Genomic DNA, 26,733 nt, shown 5'->3' on the forward strand with positions numbered 1-26,733 from the left:
ATAATGTTTGATCTTTCTGACCCCAAATCAAACCTATTTTCTGAAGCATTACCATGGTGATGCACAACACTGCGTATTGTTATTGCCAGTACTTTTAGAGCTTTATTGAAATGCTCTTGAGCTGAAGAAAAAGATGTATATGAAAAAATAGCACTTTATGTTGGAGATTGACTTACAATGCGTTGCTATATAAAATACTTAATAGAATCTCGAAAATTGTATCAAGACAAGGTACCAGAAAATTTAAAATACCTAAGTATATAGAGCTGCAAATAGATATTAGTGTGTGAGTACAACCAAGCCTCTCCTTCCAGAGCACTGAAGGAAGAAAAGTTTGCTAGCAAATTGAGTATTTGTTTCTGAAAATTGGCAGATACATAGTTTCTCGGTAAGCTTCAGTATTACCTGTTCCTAAGAAACTTCTTCAGATTCACAGAGTGCTTACTATTGTGAAACTAATAGATAAGTTTTTGATGAATACATTTTTCCATTTGAATTGTGAGAGCAGTAACCTTTAGTCATACACAGACAAGATCATTTCAATTCTAGGCTTAGTCCAGCAAGATTGCTTGATTCAGAATTGATATGTGCGTTGGCTTGGTTATTTTTTCCTTTTTTTTTTTTTTTTTTTTCTCCAGAAGGTGATGAGTCTTATGTGATGATTAGATTGTGAAGTTTATTTTACATGTATGGTAAATTCACCTTAAATTTGATGGTTTTTTTTCTCCTCTATTCTTCCCTGCTCTTTAAAAATATGCAGGATTGCTTTTATTGCTTTTTAAAACACCTTTAGTAGACATCACCTGTAGATCTAATCCCATCTTTCCTGATAACCAGCAGTGGGTGTTTGATATGAAATCCTGACCCTATTCAGGATTCAGCAGGAATCTTAAACCATTAGCAGGTAGTTCAGACTCCACTCAGTGCAAATGAGGGCCAAACCCCATTCATTTTCCTTGGTTAGGCAAGAGTCCTAAAGCTCTGTTGCTCAGATGAGCAAGAGTTGACTAATTTAGCTTGAATCTGTGTGTCTGCTCTGATTTAGGCTGGTAAAAGTACAGTCAGTGCCATATATTTTAACTTGTACGTCATTAATTTTAACATATTTTGATGTTTCCTCTCAACATTTGTTAATGAGAACCATTAAATTTACATACATCAATGACTAAGCTGTTATGTTAACCAAATTGCTGGAAACGTCAATATTGAAAGTAGGTCTAATTATATATGGCTTCACATATTGGGCGTTATTGCTGTCTAAATTGTAATGTGGCTAATTATTACTTTGATTAAGCTGATGAGTTCATTCTCCTTTATCTCTTTCTTTCTGATTTATTTCATTCAGATATTTTTTAAATCTACATAGCTGTCCATAGCTGTCCCGCTCTGGGAAGCCTCCCACTTCAAGTTCAAGCAATACAGCGCTATTCTTCACAAGAGCTGAGTTATTGAAAACTGGGAGGAGGAAGAAAATGGGACAGGATGTTTTAAGTCATAGGGCTGAACTTCCTGAGTGAATCTGGGCATTACTGAAGAAGTTTAAGTTAATGCAAATCAATGCAAATCAGTTCAGCTTTGCATCCAGAAGCCCAGTAAATGGGTTGAACTAGCAGACTTGAACTTGTTTGTGCTAACAGGAACCCTGATTAGCTGCCTTTTCCCAGCAGGTCCTAACCAAATCTGGAAAAATTATTTTCAAAGGATTTTTTTTTTCCATTATGTATATCATTTCCTGATACTGGTGTTCTGCTCATAGTTAATTGCTGTCTCTCCTGAAGGAGGCACCTGACAGTCATGAGGCCATTTCCCAAATAATGGGAAAGATTGCACAAGTTGTTTCAGAATTAACTTGAGCTCTCGGTGGTGGGCTTTTGCCACAGTGGCGATGAGACTGACAAGGCCCTCCTGCTAGTTCTGATCCTCATGAATAAGGGGCTCCTGTGATAGGTAGGGAACAGAGAATGAAGCTGAGTGCCAGAAGAGTCTCCAGTGCAGCATATAGTGTGTTTGTCTTACCTAAAGATGTGACTCAGCTTTTCATTTCTGGATCCATTGCTAAGGCTTATTAACACTTTTTTTTACTAAGTAATAATAAAAAAATGGCTGTACAGCAATCAAAAGAACAAATTAGCAATAATGGGAATTTTGGCTGAGCGTTAGAGCTCACTTGGTCACTTGCTTGAAATATACCCAATCACTTCCCCGTGTTGCACATCTTCTAGTTAGACTGTAAATACTATGGTTGTACTTGTTAAGCTAAAGATTTGCAGATGTGGTTACGGGTACAGGACAGCTCTTGTATGTAACTGCTCTTTGGGCCACATAGAGCTTCACATGCTATTAACTGGAGGCAGGTTACCAGAGATGATGCCGGGTGGTTGACCTGTGATAGTACTCCAGATTTAAAGGACAGTGGCTTTAGGTGTTCCTGTTGTTGCACTGGGTTGGTGCTACTCTGCTTTGTACACCAACAAAATGCTTCAGACGTTGCTGATTGGCTCTGAGCTTTGCCAGAGCTCTCTTCTTTCTGGCCGTGGTCTCTGGAGCACCTACTAGAAACATACTACAGAGAAGTGACAGAGCTACACTGGCTGTCCCTTCCACACTCCATGCCTGACCTCTGCGCATGCAGTAATAAAAAAGGAGAAATACGTTTAGCAATTCACTTCTCCATTTTCGGTGAATCACTGAATTAAGGGCTAACTACCAACCACAATAACATGTTAGATAAACAAATAAACGGATCAAATACTACATTGCTTGTATATGAAAAAAATGCTTCAGATAAAAAAAGAGGGTTTTGGTTTTGGCTGGATATCTTGAGCCTATTCCTGCTCCCAGGTTAGTTATAAGCAGGTAGTTGTAGGCTGTTCTCCCAAAGGAAGACACATCTACTGCATGGGGGTCGCACCATTCTCCAGCAAGCCAGTCTGTTTCTGGCTTCCTCCTTGCTTGAATGCGAGCTGTGCACCAGCTCTAGCTCCCCATCCCTTTGCAGTCTGGGTACAATGCAGAGTAATTTAATTAAGGATACTCTGTGGGGAAAAGAGAAGGCTGCAGCAGCCAGGGGACAGCACTTAAAAGCAGAGCATCAGCTGCAGCTAAATGATCAATTGTACTGCAAAAAGAATGACAGATGCTGTGACAAGTTGGAAAAAAGGCAGTTTATACAAACTCACATGAATTCCATGTTATGCTAAGAATCAGGACAAAGCACATTCTTTTATGAGCTATTGCAGCAAGCAGTGCGAGTGCTGTATTTACAGTATTGCTTCATTTTTCTAACTAGGCCATGACTCATTTTAATGAAACTGTGATCCCCCCCCCCCCCCCCCATTAATAATGCAAAGTATTTAAACAGTATTATGCATTGCTTTTAGAGGCTTTGCTAATAACTTCTGTTGCTCTTGGCGGGACTGGTTAGCCTCAATAAGAGAAAAAAGATGGTCTGAACATTTCTATGTGAGTTTAGAAGCTGGGGTGCTCTTGTAGAAGAATCTACAGTCCTGTTTAGGGACATAAATTTCCCACATGTTGTACAAGGAGCTTTGTTATTTTGGCAGCAGTGGCCAGCATCCTGGATGCAGAGGCATCTTGAAGAAAACCTCAGGTAGGAGTGCCCAGGAGGTGTGTATAAATATTCCACCTTGGCATGTATTAACCTCTTCTTAAGACTTTTATCTCTGTGTGTGGCACAGGGTAGTGGGTCAGCGGATTAACAAGTCTCCATTTTATTACTTCACTTCTCTCATAAAACTTCCTAATTTCCTGGGGCTTTTAGAGGGAAAAAGGGCCACATAACTTGACCTTGGTTTCAAAGAGACAGAAAATCAAAGTTCCACATTCTTCTCCCCACGCTTGCTGTGGCAGTATCAGGGCAACTATAATTACACTAATGCCAGTGGAAAGAAACCTGCTTCTGAGTTTCCCCATTGCAATGGGAATTTGAGACTATTAAAATGTTTAAGTTATTTTAAAAATGAAGTACTGCATGTTGTTTCAGGAGCTGGCTTAAAAAACTATAAATCCAAACTCATTCTAATGTTAATTGTACCGGACTATGTACTGGGCTAATTGCAAAGCTTTTAGCTATGTTGGTCGTCCATGTACTCCCCACTTCCCTGCTCAGGAGTCCCAAATTACATATAATGGAAAAAATTAAAGCATTATATGTCTACTGCAAGTGGCTTAGATTGCAGTCTGCATAACATCTACGTCATCTGCACAGGAAACAAAAAGCATTATTGTCTGGAATGTTTCCATTCATCTAAAAGACATTGGGAAGGCCTAGCACTTGACTTTTACATGAAAAAATACTTACCTTTAGATGCTACAAAACAGAAAAACAGGGTTTTCTTAGAATGTGTTTGTGATTCTGAAAGACATCAGGAAGCTGTATGTAATAGATAGTAAAAAGCCTAAGCAAAATAACAGAAATTCCTCAGTTTTTGTAGCTAACATTTTAAATACCATGTCTTGATAAAGTGATACATTATAGTGGTGCTTTATGGTGAGGGGGCTTGTCACTGAAAGGGAACAAGGACAAGGACTCCTTCTTGTGCCCTCTCCGAGTCCTCAAAGGAGGAGACTCAGAGCAACAGGAAACATGGAACCACCTCTGCTTTTCTTTGGTGAAGAATGACGCACATGCTGCCTAGATGCAGTCTGCAATGTAGGTCCAGACACATTCCAAAGCTCCACGAAAACCGAGCTCTGGCACACTATGAATGAGGTCATCCAGCTGAATGTCCTCAAGATGTTTGACTTGCACCTGGCACTGCGAATACACACCCAATTTTGTTGTTGTGGAGGTCAATTACTTCTGTTGTGCAACAGAACTAAATGGCTGCAAATATTTACCCATCTTTAGTTTTCGCTTGATTATTGAAGTAGTGCTTGGCTTGAAGCTGCCATGATTTCACCACAATGAAAAACAAAGTAAACAAATGATTTTTGCTTGCTTGTTTCTATTTCCTACATGCTGGTAACGAACTGTGCAATCTGGCACCAGGTGGACATTCCAAGCCTTGTTTTCCTGGGACTGCAGCAAACCAGAAAGTTCACTAGTGAGTTGTATTAAAAGATGATAAAAGCATCCTCAGCACCTGTCAATGAGCAGAACAGTCTCTGCTGGAGGTCTGTGCTTGACTGACTGCATCAGCCTAAGCAGAATGAATGTACTTATGATGCTCAGCAGGTATCTGAAAACAAGTTTTCCTTGAAAACACTGTGACATATTATGTCCCTCAATTATCTCCTACTGCTGAAACTGCTGAGAGAAAGATCTTTGGCACTGATAGTAGAGGTGTTAAAATCAAACAAACTCTCCAGGATTTTGCTTCAGTAAGTCCTAGGAAAGAGGGAACCAAATCTTCATGGTTATTTGAATTTTTGGCCTCTCCTGACTATTCTACTCTGTAGTTATGTCTTTGTTCCTGTACCATATAAACATCTTCATAAAACATGAATTTATCTACTGGGTTAGACGGGAACAGAGTGAAAGGGAAGCATTAAAAAGTCAACTACAAGAGAGTGTATGTACTTTTCATGCTCACTTATGATCTGTGGCCTGCAACTGTCCTGATCTATGTTCTGACTGTATCCAGTCCTGATAGACTGCTGGTCTTTGACATGAGCTGCATCATGGCATGACATGAGCTGTATCTCTGACATGAGCTGCACCATCAACCATGGACTGGGAACACTCATGCTTTGCGAATAGGACATAACCCATTGGAACCACAGCTGTCAGGATGGAGATCATGATGTCAAAGACAGACAATGGCAAGCCTTGGGAAGGGGCAGTAAATTGGTTAATTCCTCGGTTTCTGAAGGGGCTAGAAAGGCCTGTTGCTTTGTGGCTCTCCACTTGCTCTCGTGGCTGCAACAGGAACTCTACTGGAGCTCCTCTTGAAGCGAGCTGTCTTGAACCCTTATGGAAAACTGATAATCAAATTGGGCTGATCTTTAATGGATCAGTCTACCAAATGATGTCATCAGAAGTGTTGCAAAATACCCAAACAAACAATCAGAACTACAAAACCCACAAAACCCCACCTCCCCCTCCAAATCCCTGAATGCATTGTAGCTCTTGCCTTTGTTCTATAATGGCGGTTGGAACAAGGTATTGAGGAAAACAAGTCTCAGAACAAATTCAGCGTGAAATAGTCACCATCTATGACACAGGCCTTCCTCTTCTAAATTATCAGTGCCCTGAAGGTCAAATCCTGCACATCGTTGCGCTGGTTTCCCCATTCTACACTGTTCTCAGTCATTACTGGTTGGTAGTAGTGTTGTTTATTTTAAAATGTGTCATATAATTTGGGAAACAATGTACAAAGTCTGCTTTTGTCTACAGAAATGGCAGTATCTATCCAGTCTTTTTTATTCCTTTAATTATCTGGAGAAAAAAATCCCCTTCAAGTGCATTACGGCAAACTTTTAAGTGACAGCATCTCTGACATGAGAGTATATTCAGGTTTGTGAAGTCTGAGTAAATTGGAGTGAGCTTGGATGACCTCTTCCCATTGTTCAGAAACAGCACTGTGAGCCTCCCATCTGGTTTTTTTTGCTTTGCAGGAGCACCCCAGAGAGAAGCTGATCATCTATTGTCAGAAAGTAACACCTTTTCTAACAAGAACAGTAGAATTAGAAGCATGAGTCTGGAATTATGGCAGCATGTTATAAATGAGAGCAGCCAGGAGACAATCTTTGCACAAATCTTTGCCTGCTGAAGAAAGTACAGGAAAGGTACAATTGGTATCAAACAAGAGAGTAAAAGCTGCATGAAAATAAATTACTGATGAGTATAAGAAATGCTGATGCATTGAAAATGTCTTTGCTCTAATTCATTCTCCGTGGACACTTCCTTCAACATACTTGGCAATCAATTGCAGGCAGTTTAGTTTTATTCTGAGAAAGCAGTTGTAGATACTTGCATGTTATCAGCCAAATCCAGTAAAAGTCTACAAGGAAATGGGCCACTTGTATTGCTGTTGTGTCTTCTGGCTGGTCCCACTCCCACTGGCCAGTGTTTCTGGGAGGGCTCTTCCTCCAGTGAGGCTTCCGGAAGCAGTCAGCAGACTGAGTCCTCTGGAAACCATACTGACAGTTTTTGGGAGTGGTGATGTTTTCAGTAGTGTACTTGCTGTTTAGATGCTTAGATGGGAGCTAACGTTTTTTGAAAAATCTGGCTCAGCAAAGTCTAAATGGTGAGACTCCTGCTACTGCAGTGTCGCTAAGTTTGAATCATGGCACCCTAGTTTTATGTCTCTCTCAACCCTTGCTCCTGTCTTTTGCTCTCTGGGAGTTTGATAGTCACAGGTGGTTAAACAATGCAAGCCCATGTCACCACTCGAGCCTAACTTGTTTGTGAGTAGAGTTTCCTTTTCTTCACGGAACTTGCTGTGCTTGCTCTGTGTGGGCAGAGTAAGAAGGCAGGCAGCTGACTGCCTTGCTCTGTAGCAGTGCAGGTCAATCCCAAATTCCAGTAAAGGACCAGCCACTGACTGAGCTTTCAGAAATACCTTGTTGAACAAGATTCTTTGGCAGTGGGATGGAGAGGCCCCTGACAGCAAGGTACAAGAGCACTGACGATGATTTTTCCAGAGAGGATTTTTGATCATTAGGATTTTCCCCTTGATTGAATAATTCACCCTACTGGGATTAGGTGATTCAAGCATTGTTGTTACTGTTGTTGAAGGGTATTTGGAGGTCTGAAGCTGGCCAGTGTAATGAGCCAGGGCTTGAAGCATTTACTTGTACAGAACAGAAAAAATGCTGCCAGTGCCTCACAGTGTGGTGTCAAGAAAGCCTTAATTTTCATGTGCTTGACAGTAAGAGGTAATTGATTTGTAATTTGTCCTGGATTTGTGGTTTGTTGTTGTTGGTGGTTTTTTTTTTTTTAATAAGAAACTTCTCTAATTGTCATTTAACGTATACTGTTGTATCCAATGATTCTTTTTCCACTTGAGCGACTCTTCCCATGGTGTTGTCTAACTCTTTAAAACTTGGGGTTTTTGTCAAAGCTAGATTCATGATGGCTCTATAACCTTCCTCCCTTGAAAGAAAGTAATTATTCAACCAAAATATATACACTTTGGTTATTATGTCAACATACCCACTTCCTGCTGGGTATTGAACTGTATTATTCCTGGAGTCTGGGCTGGGAATATAGTTAATAACAGGTTCTGATACAGAAGATGGCAAATGAAGGCAGAGTAATAGTAATTTTTCATTTGAATCACAGACAAATTGGCTGTTTTGCAGTACTTGTCTATGGCAATTATATGTTGGTTTGCTTCCTAATGCTGATTTCCTTCCACAGTCTATTAGCATGAATGTCAGGGAAACACTAGCGTATTGTTTTTGTCTATAAACACTTCTGGCCAGGTGGAGAAGGCAGCCCTGTCTAAACTGCTGATTAGATCTGTTCAAATTCAGGCACTTCTGCAAGATAGTGCTTTTGCTGAGTGCCTCTGATCCTGCCCATGGTGTGGCACAGCAAGCTGCTTGCAGCATCAACCTGCTTGTGGTTGGCCATCTGTGAATGGCCTGATTTGTGACAATCTGGGGAAAAAGACATGCAAACCTTCTGCAGATTAACACATACCAAAAACCAGATCATCCTTCTCTGGCTTGCACAAGTCACCCCACTGAGCTTAAACTGCAGGTTTGTGCTCTGCCATGGAGCAGTGCCAAGTTGCTTGAAAGACTTGTCACTTTTTTTTTTTATTTTATTCCAAAATAGGATGTTGAGCTCTTCAGAAATGCTGACCTGCCGAGTTAGATTTGCAATCAAATTTCAGCTGGATTTGTACAGGGGACAATCAGCAGTTCACGTTTCGTGGTGCTTATGGTCAAGATCCTATACTCTTCCAGAACTCAGTGTTACCGACTCTCTGAAAAAATTTGGCCCCGGCATGCCTTTAAATACACAGAGGAACTAAAAGGGAGAAAAATAAAAAAGGAATTGCTTTTGTTTTCTAATTTCTCCACTAGAAAGTTGTATTTTGTTGTTTCATAAAATAAGATGATAAAAATTGAAACAGAAGTTGGATTAAGGTGGCAGAGGGTCTAGAAGAGAGCCATTCAGATTTAAGCTTCCCACAAGAAGTAGGTAGTGTTAATTTTTCCAAGTAAATTGTAGATTGATTTGTGCCGGTTTGTCTTAAAATGACCCCTGTAAATCTGTGATTCTCATTTGTATTTCACATTTTAATTCAGACTAGCTAGATGTAAGACAGGCAGAAGAACAGAGGATGCTTAAATTCTTCCTAAAAGAACACAAACAAATAACACTTTCATACATGCAAAGAACAAACGTGACTGCAAAAACAGGTTCATTCCAGATTTTCTATGGATTGTCAGTGACTGATTCAATGTGTTCATCAGGAAAATGAATATATGGCTTGTACATATACATGTATATATGCCCAGATATACATATAAATATAGATATGTAACTCCTGATGACAGGAAAGTTCTTAACAAACTGCTATTTTTACTGTGGGCTACTACTTGTAGGGTGTGAAAGCACACCTTTTAGCTATTTAGACACCATGAACTACAGCCAGTGTAGGTCTGATTGCATAGGTGCTCACATATGGGCAAGGTGTTGTTGGATTCACAATGTAAACAAAAAGATTTTTGAAAACATTAACATGATCATGCTAAGCAATATATTTTCCAAACAAATACATATTTCATAATGACAGTTTCTCATTAAGATATGTTTGTTTCTACACTTTTCCTCCCCTACATAAATTAGGTTTTGCTTTTAACACATGCTCACTGATTATGCAGATGAATTAATGATCTTGTATTCATAGCTATATCAATGTGGGAGCTGTATTCTTAGTTAATTCCATATTTTCCTTTATTCAGAAAATCTGATTGCTCAACGTTCTTTGATGTGGTGATTTTGGTCATGGAGAGCTTTCACTCACTGCTTACAGAGCGTCTTAATGAATGTACTTATCTCTTCAGGAAAAGTAATGTTAAAACCTTGTGTTACATGTTCTGCTCTTACCAGTTTCCAATAAAACAAGGAAGTGGATAGTGTATCAGTGAATTAATTTTCTAAATAGCAATATTTGTGCATACACCTAGGAAGCTATTTGCCTTTTTTGATTAGTAATCATACAGCAAATTGGGAGTAACTGTCACATTAGAAGTAAAGTATTACTTCAATATATCAGAATAATTTTTAATTAAGAAGAACTACCAAAGGGACAGCATTTAAGAAAACAAAACACGAAACTGTCACATAGCTCCAGCTATCCCAGAAAATTCTGTTCCCCGAGCTGTCTCTTGGCTATTACAACAGAAAATACTGTTCCCTGAACTAGACATCTTCCCTGCCAACTTTGTTAGCTTCAGTATTTGACATTAATTAAGAAATAGTCCCCTACGTCTTTTCCGATCTCTTCCCTTTACACAACCTTCAAAGATGAAGACTTTTAAGCAGCATGTTTTGGTGGCTAAATAAGAAATCCTGTTCATTTAGGAGGGGGCAGCAGCAGGGAAGTACATGAAAGATGCTGCTACCCATGGTACCAATTAAGTAGTGTTTTGGTCTGTAAGCCAGCAACAAGGGAAAAACAAAGCCTTGCACTCCCGTTTTCCTTAAGCAAATCAAACCAGCAGTGTTCTGTACGATATTCAATGCCTCTTCACATAGTGCGTTCAGATAATAATTGAGCTGGTTTTGAATATTTCTCGTACATTTGGATTGTTAGTAATTTCACTACTCTTAGATTCTGGTAAGGAGCTGCACTTAGATCAAAAAATGATATTTAAATCTCGTCACATCTAAGAAATAATTAGTTCCATTTTGATTACACTGGCTTATTAACAGAGCCAGCATTGATTTTACTGTACTTGTATTATCATACAGAATTTAGATTACGTAGATTTGACTCTAAGTAACATTGTTATTTGGTCTCGGTTGCCTTAAATGCCTGTATTTTGTAGGCTTTAAGTTTTAAAGGATATTATTGGCCTAATTGCCATTTCACCCTTACAAGTACGATACGTTTTTAGCAAACACAAATTAAGAACACCTAAATATAGAGGCCGAAGCCACAGAGAAAAATTGTTTTCACATATTTCTTGGAGGTTTTCTCTTTCTGGCCCTTTGGGAATCAGCAGAGGTTAGGACTTTTTCCCATCAAGCCAGCTGGAAGCTGTTGTTCCTGGATAAAATAACATGGAGTCTTCTTGCTAGCAGAGCTGGGTGGAGGCAAGTGTTCTCTTGTCTCATTTACGTGATTGCCTTTGGAAATACACGAGCCTGCTAAGTGCATCTGGCATAGCTTTTTTTGTCAGCCAGCAAAGAAGGTATTTTAATAGAAGACAAAAATAATGTTTAAAATGTGAAGTCATAGTGACATGTCAGCTCCTAGTGACACTACACAATAAGTAATCAGAGGTGGCAGAAACCTAACCTAAAACAGTTTAGTATTATATGAGACGAGAGAAGAAAATGATGAATTGAAATTCTGAGAACATTATGTTTTTCCACTTAGTGAATTCATTTTAAAAAAGAATATTTAGTAACTTATGTGTGCACCATCTGATTCCATGTATATGTGACTTCATTTCCATAGATTTTATAATTAATTACTACCTACTTGTAGAAATTCTGGGGAAAAAAAAAGAAAGAGGAATACAATAATTTTTCTCTTGATAGGAAGTCACTGCTCTATGAAAATTTGCTTTTGTCTCTAATGTCATTCTCATTTCTTCTAGCTTTTGATTTAAAATTTAGGTTTCTGTAGTTATTAACTTTGTATTAGAAATTATGGCTGGTTTATAATTTTAAGATATGTTTTTCACCAACAAAAGAATATATGCATTTTAAGCAGTAAAAATACAGTAGAATCATCAAATTGCATGCCAGATCATCCATAATAAGGCTAAGTTATATGAATCAGTGGTGAAAACAATGTTTGCATTGTTATTATATCCACAAATCAACTTGTGCATACTCAGTTGTTTACACTTGTATATAATTTCCGCTTAGTTGAAAGAAAAAAGCCCATGCTTTCTGGTCTAAATACGGTTAGCAGAAGAGAAAAATTGCTTATTACGAAAAGCTTTTTACTGTTGAAATAGGCAGCTGTCATTTTGTATGCAAATACACACATGCTTCCAAGTTCAATACTTTCAGTGCACTTTTTCCTGCTTCATTTAGTCTGATTTTTGTCAATGGGAAGTTTTTTGATTACATAAATAATCCAATATGGTGTTTTAGTGACTGATTTCATATACCTAAGTTGATTTCAAACATTTAATTCTGTGCTTTCCAAAGTATAGCAGCCTATATGAAGTTTCTCAGTTACTCCTGTGCACACACCTGATTTTTTTGCACAAATAGTAATGACACACCAGCATATGAACTCTAGCCACACAGTTGTAGGTTTATTTCTAGAAATAGCAGGTTTGTGCAAGTTGTATACATGGATTATTGCTTTTTTTTTGTTGTTTAGACTGCCTCTTGTGAAATTCCCAATTGCTATGCATGGCATTAAACAGGGAAGTAGTGTCAAATCGCATTTAGGAAACAAGATGAAGTGTTTGCCTGTTGAGCTATCACATGAGTAACAATAGCTATCAGTACAGAGGAGAGGGTTAATAGCCGAGAGATGCATTGTGTACGCAGGGTTGAAAACACTGTGGCATGGCTGGCGAGGAGGCACAGAATAGCAACCAAATGTCCAAAAGAACATCTTCTAGTCAGATTTTGTTTGTGACTGCCTGCTGCGGTAGGTGTCACAGGGAGCAGCGTGGTGTGCCCATAAGCTTAAGCAAACTTGAGAGAAGTTGATTTTAGAGAATTTTACTTAAAAAAAAATAAAATATCTATATCTATATCTATATCTGTTTTAAGGCTACTTTGGTGTCCACTTTGCTATTCCCTTCCCCTGGAGCTGAACATTCTGGTCATTACATAATGTAGCAGTTGGTATTCTCCCTTGTTTTCTGCTTTCAAGTACAACCTGTTTTCACGATTATGGTACTGAGAAAGACACTGGTGTCTTTCAGAAGAAACGTGCAGGGCTCATGGATATATTTAAAATAGGAAGACCTCTGGCCTCTGTCCCAAGGCTATCTATGTAGTATGTTCTGACTTCTGAATGAAAAATGCCAGGACCAATGTGGTTGGAGAATACCTTTTTCTTAAAACCCCTATCTTTTCCTAGGCTAAACAGTTTTTGCTAGTGAATCAAAACAAAACTAACAACCACCACCTCGAAAACACCTCCTCCCTGCCCCCCTCCCCAAATAATAAATCATTCATTGACATGTATCCAATCTGTTTGAACATTTAAAAGCTTGTGCTGACCCTACCCAAATTTTCTTTTTTGCACCCAGCCTGCTCCAATTTACATGGCTCATCATCACAAATTAATTCATGTGTTGATTTACTGTGCCCATGATCTCTCAGAAAAGCTGGGTGATTAATACCCTTTAAAGCTTGTTTAAGCATTAGACTTCCATAACTGTGCAAACGCTTTTCTTTGCTGGAACTGTATTAGAGTTATAATAGCTGGTGTCTCAAACGAGGGGTATGAAGGTGGTTAATGGTGCCTGTGACAGCTTTTGTGGAAAACATGATCACAGCTACGGATTACAAATTCCTGACTCAGAAGGAAATGAAAAGCTGTATAGTCACAAAGGCAGGAACTAAGGACCCCCACCTCATACGTGGCTGCAAACCTGGAAATATGGTAACAGAGTCTACATAACAACACTTTCTTTTATATTTAGGAACATCTTTATATGTTAAAGAACAACTTTCTGTTATATAATGTGCCTTTCTGATTAAATTGATGATCTTTTACATACATAAAAATATAACGCAGTACACTTGTGACAGTAGTAAGTGTTTGGTTTAATTTTTGTACATAGAGTTAAATGCAAATCCATTAATTGCTTTCTTATGTATAAGTTTACTGCATGCCTCTTGTTTGGTCCTGCCTCCTGATTTGTTTTACCAGAAGTTTTGAATTCCCAAGTCTACCTAAACAGCTTTCATGCAGAGAAGTCTGTAAACAAAAGACTATCTTTATTTACTGTTCATATTGCAATTACAAACTTCAAATTATAAGTCCTTGATTTAGAGTGCATTTCCAAGTACATGCTGTACAATTTCAAAATTGCTAAAGGCAAATCTTTTTACTGGTATCACACAATTGACTGCAGCAAAGAGGCAATAAAAGGCTACAAAGATTGGTCTGGTGTTTTACCAAAATGGAGAATAAGTTCAGCCTCATTTTGAGAGGTAAGTGTTTTGTGAAGAGGCGCTTTGTTCTTAAAGACTGAAGACAGGAGTAGCTTGTAGGCTTTGTGAAAGAGGGCAGCAGCAATGATACAGATGAAATCTACTTGTTAGCTGCAGACTCTTGATTTCATGGTTAATTGTTCTTATCTGCTGATAGGTGCCAAAGGCATACATCTTCAGATCATGCCCTCTCCCATGCCTTGAGTGTCACTACATACCACACCTTGAGTGTCACTAGATACATCCAGTAGCTGTTTGGCACAGCTGTTCAGACTTGAATTTCCCATCCAGCTTTCTCTTCATTAAGCTCTTTTTTGCTTAATGTTTTCTTAGAGGTGTTGATAAAAATCTGAATTGCAATGGCTCATGGGATTTGCTCATTGCATGTTGGGACTCCTGCCTGCTGGTAGTGCTATAGCTCCAGGTCTCCCCGTGTCAGAGCAATCTCAGATTTTCTCTGTGATCTCAGAGGTGATGGCATAACTGGAAGGGATAGAGATGCCTCCGCCTGACCCTTTCTGTCATATATACATTTCATAAAAATACAGATTTTTAAGTTTTTTACTATTTCATTTCAAATTTGACAAGGTCAAGGTGTACAACATTGGTTAGAAATTTACTGTCTTTCACTGAGGTAAAGACAAAAAGACTCCTTAGTCTCCCCAGGCAAATTATTTCAAAGAATAATTCTCTATTTTTTCCTGAATATAGAATTTTGTGTAACCACTTACCTTGACAAATCTAGCAACTAGGTAAAAACATGCAGCAGGCTAAGTTTCAGCAGTCCCTGTCAGCTCCCCCTGTAGCTGAAAAAGAAAGCTGTTCCTGGGATAGATATGGTGAAGCAGTAATCTAATTTGACTTTTCTAGACAGCGAGTGAAAGAGTCTCATCCTCCTCAGTGACTGCTGAAGAGGAACTTCCCTGCCTGCAACATTTAGGAATACTTACCACCATACAATAAGGTATTATAAAAAGGATTAAATACACTTAGAGCTGAAGAAGCCCTGCGATGACCCTCACAGCTGCATGCTAACAACAGAGGAAGTACTCTGATTCTTAATGCACTTTTAATCACACTTGGCTGCTTTTATCAGCATGCACTCAAGCAGTTTTAAGTCATACACCCAACACTTACGCAAAGCTCTGTTAAGGTGTAATGTGAACGCCTAATGAGATGAGTACTAATAGGCCCTCGCTGCCTTTTCTTATCACAGGAAATAACTGTTTAGACTGATTCTCCCAGCTGCACCTTTTCACTGCTTTGATTATCAACTCACTCAGTATAATGGCCCCTTTGGGGTAGGTTGTTTTGGTAGCGCAGCTTTTGAAGGTGGAGAGGCACTGCAATTGCTCCCCGACTGTTTGTATGGAATGGGATTGTGTTGAGCGAGCAAACTTGAATGGGAACATGTGTAATAGCAGGTGCATATAGGCAGGAGTTTTGTGGTTGTTCTCTCTCACCTACAGCTTCTTGTGCCTCTGCAAACAGGTAAGTTTAAAGAAATGTTCGTTTCCCAGGTTGTCTGTAGGTTTACCTGTGCTTAAATGCTAATTCAATATAAGTTAGTGAACTTGAATAACTGGAAGTGTTTCTGATTCAGTATATGGGTGTTTAGTTAAAAAAAAAAACAACCCAAGCCTTCATCCTGTTAATCTAAATGGTGTTCATTGTTACATCATTTAATACCTGGTTATAATAGTTATATGTTAATACAGACTAGTCTTAACTCCATCATGTTTGGTCTCTAGCTTTGTGGTTCAGTTGCAGCTTACTCCCGGCGTGTGTCCTTATAATTACAGTGATTATACCAGTAATGTGTTGGAAGTGTTGTGCTGCTTGTTATACCCATTACAGTGAATGAGGGCTGCTCTATAGATTTTAATTTTTTTCTAGAATGTTCATTTCTGACCTTGAATCAGTAATAGATGTAGAACAAATCAAAATTGCATCAGTTAAGCTCAAAGGTGAATACTGACTGTTTATTACTAATGGAGACAGTCTGAGCAATAGAATCATGGATTTACAGATTTTCTAAGTAAATCTCACTTCAGCAGGGCTGCCTTTTGTCTGTAATCACAAGACAGGAATAGCCTCAAATAAAAGCTGTGTGTTTTTTTCATAAACAAAGAAATGGAAAGTATACAAAAAGACAAAAATAGGAAATTCATAACTGCTTAGGGCAGACACTTAGCTATGGCATTATTAACATTCATACCAGCAAAAAAGCAAATAATAAACAGATTTCCCTTGCCATAGAATGTTTTGGGCTGCTTTGCATAGCATTGAACCAATGAGTGTGATGGGAATATGCCCTTTGCTCAAATTGGGACTGGTGCCAGTAGCAAGGTCCTGTGTTCAGTGATTTTATGTTGACTGTAACAAATGTATATTATGAGAGTGACGAATAAGCATAGTATTGTGCTACAATTTAAATTGGTTATGAAATATGTAATGACTGTGATGATGTTAAGGTGGTGGATGGTTGTGAAAAGTGGATTTGGAACAAGGTTCCTTATGCTTGTTACTTCTGGAAAAAATAATTTTAAATAAGAAGAATAAAAAAATGCTTGTTTTCCAAGCAGGTTTAAAGCATATAAAGTTGTATTTTTCTCTTTGGAGTGAATTTGATAGAGCTTACTTTCATCCATCGGCATAAAGTCTGACTTGAGCTGTGACCCTGTTACGTGGCAGCCTAGGAAAGTACACAATGAAATGTGCAGCTGCTCCCAGTGCATCGAGCTTTTCCTGTGCATACAGGCTTCACCCATAGCTCTGGCCTTTGCGAATCTGCTTTGTCTTCCTTAACGCTTCTGTTCACTTAATGAACGTTATTAATTGAATCACTTAAAAACGAGGCTGTAGTTTAACCTTTTAAGTTTTAACCTTCAAAACTGAGCAGAACAGCACCATCTGAACGTTCTTCAGAGATACCTATGGACAGGAATTTTTATTAATCTTTGTAGTGTTCTCTGAAAGCAGTTTATTTCCTCTGCCTTCCACCCGAAAGCCTATTGAATGTGGGCATTGTGTGTGTTACAGTTGTGATAAAAAGTTAGATCCATGTCTGTACCCAGAGTTCTTCTGAAGAGGCAACACCAGAGAGCCCTGGTGTGACTTGCCAGCAGGATCGGTAGGAACTGGAGATGACCTTCGGACTGCTAATACAAGCCATGAGAGCCCTCCTGCCCCTGCCCTGCACCCCGCTGAATGCTGTCCACATTTCCATGTCTTATTCAGAAGGGATCATCTTGTATCAATTGGTCTGAGTGCAACTTGTCTCTGCTCTTGGATGGTGGAGACAGGAAGGAACAAGCTGTTCTGGCACTGTGTTGCATCTGCTGTACCCTGCTGGAGGTCTCAGTACACAGGTTATCTAGTTTCTCTCATACTATCTCGGAGATGTGGAACTGAGATTAGCCTGGGTTGCCCAGCCAAGGGGTTTCTAGTGCGTGTTGTGAAGCAGTATTGCTTTGTGGGTAAGCTTCAAAATCACCTGAATGGTTTAGGTATAGCTACCAAACAAAACTGCTAACCCTGGTCCGAAACTAGACTTCAACAAATGGAATCATCTTAATTCAGTGAATAGGTGATTGAGGTATTTGTACTAATGGCCCTAGTGATGACCTTGGTTGACTGCAGAATTCTGTGCTTGGACTTTGTTATGCATCTAATAGGACAAATGCTTTCAATTATAAAACATTTAGACACTTACTGGTGGGAAATTGCATGCAGAGTGCTGCATTTTATATGAAAGAATCAAATCTGGCTGTAACTTGCAGAATATGCTGTGTTGTGTTGACTTAGCAGGATAACTTCTGCTCCTGCAAATTCAAATATTTGTCTGAATATGTGAGGTTTTTCTAACAAGGCTTTGAGCAAATGGTAATCCTACGGTGCTCGTGAACTGCCTGATTTTCTTGTAGAAAGCCTAAATCAATAAATCCATGTAAATGGTACCTTTAGATGAAAAGGATATTATCTCAGTGTGAGAAATGGCAGACTATCTAGGGGGAAACTGCATGTATCTTGTTCAGCCCAGCCCTCTTACCGAGGAAGAAACATTTCATCTTATGAACAGATTATACATTTACTTAACAGTAACAACCCTGAAAGTGTTCATATTTCACTGCAATTATAAACAGGGGCAGATTCTCAGCAGATGGAAATGTTGCTCTGGTTACTAGCACGTGTCAAGCACTGCTGCCCTGTACTAGCATGTGTTGCTGTGATGTCTTTGCTCTGCTGTGTGTACACGTCTATAGGGTGCACTGCTGGGAAATGATACCGTTTTGGGGGGCTTCTGTTGAAGTTCCAGTTCTTTTTGTGTCTCTTAGGTGAGTCCTGACTTGAGCCTCAGCTCTGTCCCTGAGGACTGGAAATGGCTGAACACCAGCTCCAGGACTCCCTTCTCGGTGAAGTGTGAAGATCTGTCCCACAGCAACTGATTGCTGTGGCATTTTCTTATAGTGCAGACCTGTTCTTCCCTTCCCTTCCATTTTACACACGGAGCTGTAGCTATTAGTCTTCATTCACTACCTCATGTTGTGGGGTTCAGTCCCCTGGAGACAGTTTCTTTCCCTTCCCATCACGGACAGGCTTGTGATGGCTAACATCCTGGCTCCATGCAGAAGACTGCACCATGCATTTCCAAAGTACGAGTTAGAGTTGGGAATCTGGAACCGGGGCAGGACAAATCCTCCAGCCATCTGTGTGGATAACCTGTGGGGAGGAGCTGCACCCTCACTGGCTGGTACCAGAAAGTGTGAGAAAACTTTGAGGGATTTTATGGATTTTCTTTCCATCCCATTTGCGTGTGGGATGGAGAAGTCTAGATTTTTTTTTTTCCCTCATTTTTTGTGTAGCTCTGTGGACAGCATGTAGAATTAGGAGGTTTTTTCCCAGTGTTAGACTCTATTTTTAGTTTTGTAAACCAGACCACCAAGACTGTGGTTTGACATGGCATGGTGCTCTGACAGAAGTAAACATGATTCTAAGTGACGTCTTCAGATTGTTTTATTCAACAGATGTATGTTTTGCTTAAAGGCAAAGCACGATGTAAGTCAGTCTCATCTAAAATCACTTTTTAAAAGAGAAATAAGTAGGACATCAGGTGCAATAAAAGCTAAATACACAATAACCTGAGGCAGAATATCATGGCAAACCATGCTCCAGAGTACAAAGGTACATGACACTGACAATACAGAGGTTGGTTTTTTTTTTTTTTTTTGGTTTTTTTTTTCCCCAGGTAGGTACAGTCTTTCCACACCACGAAAGGCCAGTTGTGTGGTTTCCTATACTGACTTGTTTCGGTTCATCTTAATGTGCCATGTCAGGTGCTGCAGAATTAAGACAGACTGAGCTAACAGAACAGATCTTACACTGCCAAACTGTAATTTGTGAGATGCAGATAAGGCTGAGAGTATCCAGGTTTAGCTTACTCGCCAGTCGTTGGTATTTTCTCTTGTCTCTACCTGAAATGTGGGAGAATTCATCTGTACTTGTTCTGCCACGTGCTTCACAGTGATCTTTGTGGTGTGTTGTGTTTGCTTGTTTAGTGCTGTTAAAATCAGGGTTTATGAGATTAGGTAAGTGTTGGAACAGTGGGAGTACTGGGAAAGTGGAAGTCTGGAGGATGGGGATTATGTGAACTCGGTTAAGGAATTTAGGATGTGACCAGAGAGCAAGGGAAATAGGGAGCATGAGGTTGGTTTGGGTTGATGGGTGGAGTGTGGCTAGAGCACAGGGAAAGATGGTTCTTGGCCCCATGAAAATTATACATCCCATAGGACTGGGAAGTTGGGTTGCTCCCTGTGTAGGTTGTAGGATGCTGAGAATAAAACATAGACACTGGCCAGTATTTGCAAACTGTGGGCCATGTCTTCTCTGCGGACAGTCAGAGCTGGGTTCTGGAGCCAGTAGCAGTGAAACACCATCAGCTTGGGTTGTACCAGGACAAGGGTGTGAATGTGGAGCTGGAGGCAGAGTTAGATTGGGAAGCTCTGGTCTGGGTAACTGTTCCTAAACTGGTAGAGGGGACCCCCAGAAATAACAACCTAGCAACCCCACTCAAACTGGTGGGGTGGGGGGCGGGAATAGTCTTTAGTTAAATGAGATGTTTGAAAGCCATAGGCGACCCTGAGGGTTTCCGATTACTGCCCCTCCTAAAAGTGAGATACCAGAGAGGTGCTAAGTAGACTTTAGAATGGCTTGGAGTTTTCTTAGTTTGGCACTGTCTGTGATCCTGCCTGTGTGTTGTATTATATACAAACCATGTCAGCCTTTGCACAGTTACAATATGCTATTTCAAGGCCACTTTTATGGTTTATTCCTATAAAAAGCGGAGGCAAAGACTAAATCATTGTAGCTGAAGTTGCGTGCTTTACATGCCACCGACTTGCACACAGCATTTGAAAATGATTGCAAACAGCATGTTGCTTTTTTGTTTCTAGTGCAGGAGCGTTCATCCACCAAACTCACTGTAAGGCTTTTAAGTAAAAAGTCTGACCGTGACATACTACTCAATGCATAGAAGTCATATCTGCCGTATGTATCTTGTTTCTTCCGGATACCTAACTTTGCCAAATGGATATCTCTAAAGACTCCCTGCAGCTTTTATACAAAGCTAAATTCAAACTATTTTGCATTTAGCTATTTGTTATGTTCAGATTTGTGTATCTGTTCCATCAAAACATATTCCAGATTTTCTAGGGATGGGTCTCATCAGTGACAATTTGTCAAAAGGAGATTTATGTGACTTATTTTACTAACATACCAAATACTACATTGGTTAGTGTATTCCTATTTAAAAAATCTTAAAAATTTGAGGATATGATACTTCTATATCACAATAAGTAATGTAAATGCCTTCTTCATAGGAGTAATTTGTATCAGGCAGCTGTTTAAGTCACACTATCACTGACAGTAGCTGTTCCTTTTCACTTAACAGATTTCTACTGAAAAAATATTTCGGTGCAAGAGGAATGTTTACTTTCACCTTTCAAAAATTTTACTCGGCTTGCTTTTACAGTAAGCAGCATAAATGTCAATCTATTCTTTTAATAAAAGGTGGAGGCACGGGGGTAAGTGTAGAGCAATGCTGTTACCTGTTGGTGTTTTGATTTGTCTTGCAAGTGAATAGCTTTCCATAGAGGTTACTAATGGAATCTTTTAGAAAACACTGACTTTTTTGATAGCAGCACAAAGGTAAAGCAACAGGTACAAATGAATGGCAGAGCGAATATTATTTTAGTCTTTATAAGGTACTATTCCCTTTCAGGATTCATTTTTCCAGTAAGCTTCTTAAGCTATTTTGTAAGCCCCTCTGGGTTTCCTTCTGTTATAGCTATTTAAATAATTTCAAATAATTTAGTTGAATCTAGTTTTAATTTTGAAAACTACGAATGAAAGGCATCAAATTATTTTTTCCCCTGTGCCCTTCCTTCAAGCACTGCTTTTAAAGTGGAGCTACCATGTATCTAGATAGAGAGATATATATATATACACACCCCCCCTTATATTGTGTGTATTCTCTCTATTCTCGACACTAAGCCAGATGTTTACAGCATGCACTGTCCCACACTTATGCCATAACAGCAACACACTATTTCTTTGAAAGTCTTTCTCATTTCCAGACTCCGGAAAGCATAAATGAGTGGATCAATTACTGAATTGCACATTATTAAGACCAGATAAGTATTGAAGTGTGAGGTATAGCAGGCGCAGTATGGATTCATTGGGCAAGAAATGATGAGAATGAGGTGAAGGAAGAAAGGTGCCCAGCAAACAATGAAGACTCCAAGTAATATAGTGATGGTGACAGCTCCCTTCATGCAGGTACGCTGCTGGTAGGGCACCCCATCCATGGGGAGGGCTGCAATCCGCTTAACATGCAGGCGTGCAAACAAGAACATGTGAACATAAAGGGATGCCATGAGAAAGAGCATGGTAAAGAACATGGTGATGAGACAGACAATGACAGTTTTGCTTTCTGAGTAGGCAATGAATATGATGCCGCAGATGATACAAGCAATCCAAATGACCACAATCAGGGTTAAAGCTTTCTTCACAGTCATGATGCTGTGGTAACGGAGAGCATAGAAAATAGTTATGTACCTGTCAATGGCTATAACCAAGAGGTTGCAAATTGAGGCTACCAAAGAAATACAAATCATTGAGTCAAAAACATTGTCCATATGCTGAATAAAGTGGTCATCAATGATCAAATAGCCGTTGCTCAGGATTGCAATCATGATAGTCTCCAAGGCATTTGACATGCTCACTAACATATCTGCTACAGCCAAGCTACAAAGGAAGAAATACATGGGAGAATGTAGGTTTCCATTCTTCAGCACTGCGAGAATGACAAGGATGTTTTCCAGGAGGCTGATGATCCCTAAAGTCAAGAAGACCTCAGCTTTTATGAAGACCTGCTCGCAAAATCCATCGCTGCTTCTGTTATTCAGAACTGAGTCGTTGAAGTCTTCGGTGACATTAAGCAGCACAGGCTGAAATGAAAATGCAAAGTGTGTGGTATTCATTGTCAGCAAAGGAGTTGAATTCACAAGTGATTACGGACCTGAAAGGGCACAGGTTAAAACAGGAAAAAGGGGACCCCAAAAAAATGAAAAGAAGTCCTTCCAAGTTGTTGCTGTGCACATGGGATGGAATCAAGCAGGACTTCTCTTTAGTCACTTTTACAAGTAGAAATAGGGGAAAAAAAAAAAAGTCTGCGTTTACAGTGAGTTTTGTCAGTCACAGGCTGCTCCTCTCCTTTATAAGAAACTGAGCTTCAAATCTTGCAGGCATCAAACAGTGTTTTTTTTGTTTTCTGAAGAGAAAAATCATCATCAGTACATTGCTGGTTCTAGCTCTCCTGATAATTAAAAGCAGGGAGTTTTCTCATCTGCTGTCTTCTGGGGCCCCTGCAGGTTTGTTGCCAGTACATTGCGGCTCAGCGAAGTCTCTCTTGCTATTTCAGTGGCAAGAAAGGAAAAGAGAACTAAGGGATTTAACCATGCATGAAAGAAAACAACTCCTACTTAATCCTGCGTGCGGAGCGTTGGCCATTAGAGAGCGAGCACCTTGCTGACTGACAGCTGCGAGCACCAGGTACAGCATCCCCACCGCGGCTCCGCCGGCGGATCTGAAGCCGTCTGGCGCCCTCTGCAGGCACCCCGAAGGATGGAGTCGCCTTCAAATTTGTCTGAAACACGGGATTTTCACCTAGCAAAACTTTATGCCTGTTCTGACAGCCGGGCCCTGCCCATGGGAGCGAGCAGGGGCAGGCAGCTGAGGGTGGTAGGTGTCCAGGGGCAGGCAGGATGCCCACATGCTGTTCTGGCCTCTGCTCCTCTCCTCCCCCTGTCTGGTTCGACTCGGCTGGGCACTGAGCTGAGTCCAGACAATGCTTCCCTTGAGTATGTCCTGGGCTCGCTTGGGCTTTAGACCTTGTGGTTAAAGACAACAACCTGAGGGTGAGCTGTAGCACAGATGGATGTGGGTGCAAATATTATGCCCATGACATATTTGCTGAGACGCTCCAAAGTCTGTCATTAGCTAGATAGCATTGGTTTCATCAGAGATGAGCTTCCAGAGATTTAATTCCTTGTCCACAAATGGTTTAAGTTTTGTTTATTTGGTTTCCTAAATTCCTTGCTCACAAGTGAAGTGAAGTGCTGGTGTGAGTCTCCACACCGTGCTCTCAGTGCCGTGACCCTCCAGCTCTGCTGAAGGATCTCAGTCAGCCTAAAGGCTTAACAAGCTCTTGCAAGCTGATCTTGTTTGTGTGTATGTGTGTGTTTTTTTTCTTTTTTAATTTTTTTTTCCTTCTCCCTGTCTGTAGAAGTGTGCTATGTTGTAGTGGCAGAGAAGGGTCACTTCAGGAGGGCCAGGGACTCAAGTGGTTTTTAAACCAGTTACATGGGTGTTAACTTGTAGTTAACCATCCAAACCATCTTTGGTAGCACTGCTTTCAAGCATAGAGTTCTTCAAGTTCAATTGCCTCAGTCAAACCTTTCTTTTTTTTTTTTTTTTTTTTTTATACTATGGCCCAGTTCATGAGAATGGACGTTTAATGTTGGTCTGATTTTCCTGGTAGCATCTTCAACAGCCTGAAGCCTTCTGACCCAACTGCTCTTGAACTCTCTCATCATCCCTCAAATCTCTGAAAAGGCCATTGTTCTGAAGACTAAATGCTGAGTACATGGAACTGCTCTGATGTAGACCTACTTTAATGAAGGTTCTTTTATTAACCTTCATGGGCATTTCATGTGAACACAGCTGTGGGATGAGTTGGTCTGACCCTGCTGGGTCTGTCTCCAGTATTTCAGCAGGCAACTACCCTTGGGGGTACCCGTACTGGAAGAGCTGCCCAGCTAGACGTCTCTGCTGGAGAAACCAAACAAATCTCCACGTGCCCTTTCCTTTCTTCACTCTTTCAAAAGTAATACTCTCCAGTAGCTGCTTTTTCCCACAGGAGCCCACCATAACTGATCTTAACTGAAATTGTACCAATTTTAAGCCTATGCAATACTAGGGAGATCACCAGTTATTGTATATTAACAGGCAAGCAAGCATAAGGTAGATTTTTCCTTGCACGTTATTTACTCACACTGTATCTCTGCTGTGAATTTTCTAAGTTTGATTTTATTTTTATGAAAGTGCTTACTGATGTCTGTATACTTCATGACTTGTTTTTGCAGAAATAATTTAGAATCAAAACATACAGCATCATATATACTAATGCTTGGGGTTTCTGTTACCGGTTTATTAGCTCAAAAAGTTACAAATATTTTCTGGTTTCATTTTGAGCTTACATAATTCATATCATGCACCCATAATTCAATACCAAGAGGCAACAAATCTCAAATTCAGACTCCACGTGATACCTTTAAAAGGACAACATCCAGTGCAGTAACTTTAATCTGAAAAAAACCCTGAGGAATTGCTCACCAAGCTGTCCAGTTCACGCTTTAAAGATCCTAATTGGTCTCTCAAAGACTCTCCATAAATTCACAGTGATGTACTTTAAAGCAGATAGCTTAAAGCAACAGACTGTCTCTCCCGTATCTCTAATCCCATGGCAGTGGAAAAATATTCCTCTGTTCAAGTGTAGCAGTTATGGATGTAAGGCTAGAGCAGCTATCTTTTTGTGCAGTAAGCCCCAGTTACTTCTTGCCAGCTTTCTTGTGCTGATGGAGTGCACTCTCCAATCACTTGAAACAGTGATATCAAGACATAGTGACTATCACTGGCCTAGTAAACATTGCTTTTCTAACCGAGAAGGAGCCCATATGTACAAGGCTGGATGGATGTCCCTCCCTGCCAGCTCTGCTCTTGGATACTGTCTTTTGAAGTGGCAAGTGGAGGTTGTAGCCTCCCAGGGTGAGGACAGGATCAAAGGCAGAGCTCTCATTCGTGGAGGAGAGCTCAGTCTGGAGGAACAGCATCCTGCTGGGCTTAGCTCTGGATTAGCTACTGATGGAGGGGCATTTATGTTTTAGGCACCCACATGTAAATCAATTCATAGAAGTGCTTTGCCATTTACATTCCAGTCCTGTCTTTCCCCATCTGGTTAGTTTCGGCAACATACTGTAGTAGTCCTGTAAACACTGACTCCAGAATGCTCCATCCCTTGTTGCCACGGTGTTTCAAAGACCACTACGGATTTCCCCACCTTTCAGATGGATCAGAGAATAAAAAGTGATTAAATATGTTGCATCATGAATTTCTGAATGTATCTGACAGCAGGAATCAAGCTACCATTTGCACTGAGATGCAATTTGAAGTGGAAATTGAATGTTAAATACCAAAGTGGATTAATGGCACTATTAGCTTTGCCATTAAGTGCTAAAAATAGTGGGCTAGAGCCTCATATATCTGAATGCAAGCTCAAACTCACACCAAGGTCTTTGCAAATATGGGAAGAAGCTGTGTTTGCCCAAGAGACTGTAAAGTGTTAGGCCTTGTTTTCAAAAGGTGTAAGGGCATTTCTTTCCTCAGCACTGAAAAAACTGTGATCTGAATTCTGCAATAACATATAATAAGCCGCTGCCTCTCAGCTGTCAGTTCCTGCTTCGTTTCCAGAGATGCTGTTTGTGAGTCTGTCTGTTGCAGTGCAAAATAGACAGGTTGCTCTAACATCTGCCACAGCACTGCAGTGGATTTGTGTCCTGGCCATCGCTACGTTACCTCTGAGGAGTGGCAACTTGCTGACATAATGGTAGGCATTCACATCCTCAACCCCGTAGACAGCAAATTCCACTTGTCTTGGGTAGGGGAGCAGAACCACTGCAATTTTTGCAACCCAGGACATAGAAAATGAAATAATACCTGGTTTACATCTTTACTCCATGAAAATGTGGTGAAGAGAAGCCTGGAAAGTTAAAGGTATGAGATGTCTGTGTGTACTCCCCAAATTTTGCTCTGTGCATAGCTGTTCCCAC

General features: G+C 40.1%; 1 protein-coding gene across 1 annotated transcript; it reads right to left on the reverse strand.

Annotated features, from left to right (window-relative positions):
* Positions 1-21,610: 21,610 nt before the first annotated feature.
* Positions 21,611-23,020, reverse strand: MC3R (melanocortin 3 receptor). Its single transcript, XM_037402818.1, has one exon. It carries the CDS (start codon positions 22,825-22,827, stop codon positions 21,847-21,849), a length of 981 nt encoding a protein of 326 aa, XP_037258715.1. The 5' UTR covers positions 22,828-23,020; the 3' UTR covers positions 21,611-21,846.
* Positions 23,021-26,733: the final 3,713 nt, after the last annotated feature.

This window comes from Falco rusticolus, chromosome 10, assembly GCF_015220075.1.
Source record: "Falco rusticolus isolate bFalRus1 chromosome 10, bFalRus1.pri, whole genome shotgun sequence".
NCBI classification, from domain to species: Eukaryota; Metazoa; Chordata; class Aves; order Falconiformes; family Falconidae; genus Falco; species Falco rusticolus.

Bases quoted from the DNA above. Each gene is read 5' to 3' on its own strand.
- MC3R (XM_037402818.1), bottom strand. From the start codon at position 22,827: ATGAATACCACACACTTTGCATTTTCATTTCAGCCTGTGCTGCTTAAT.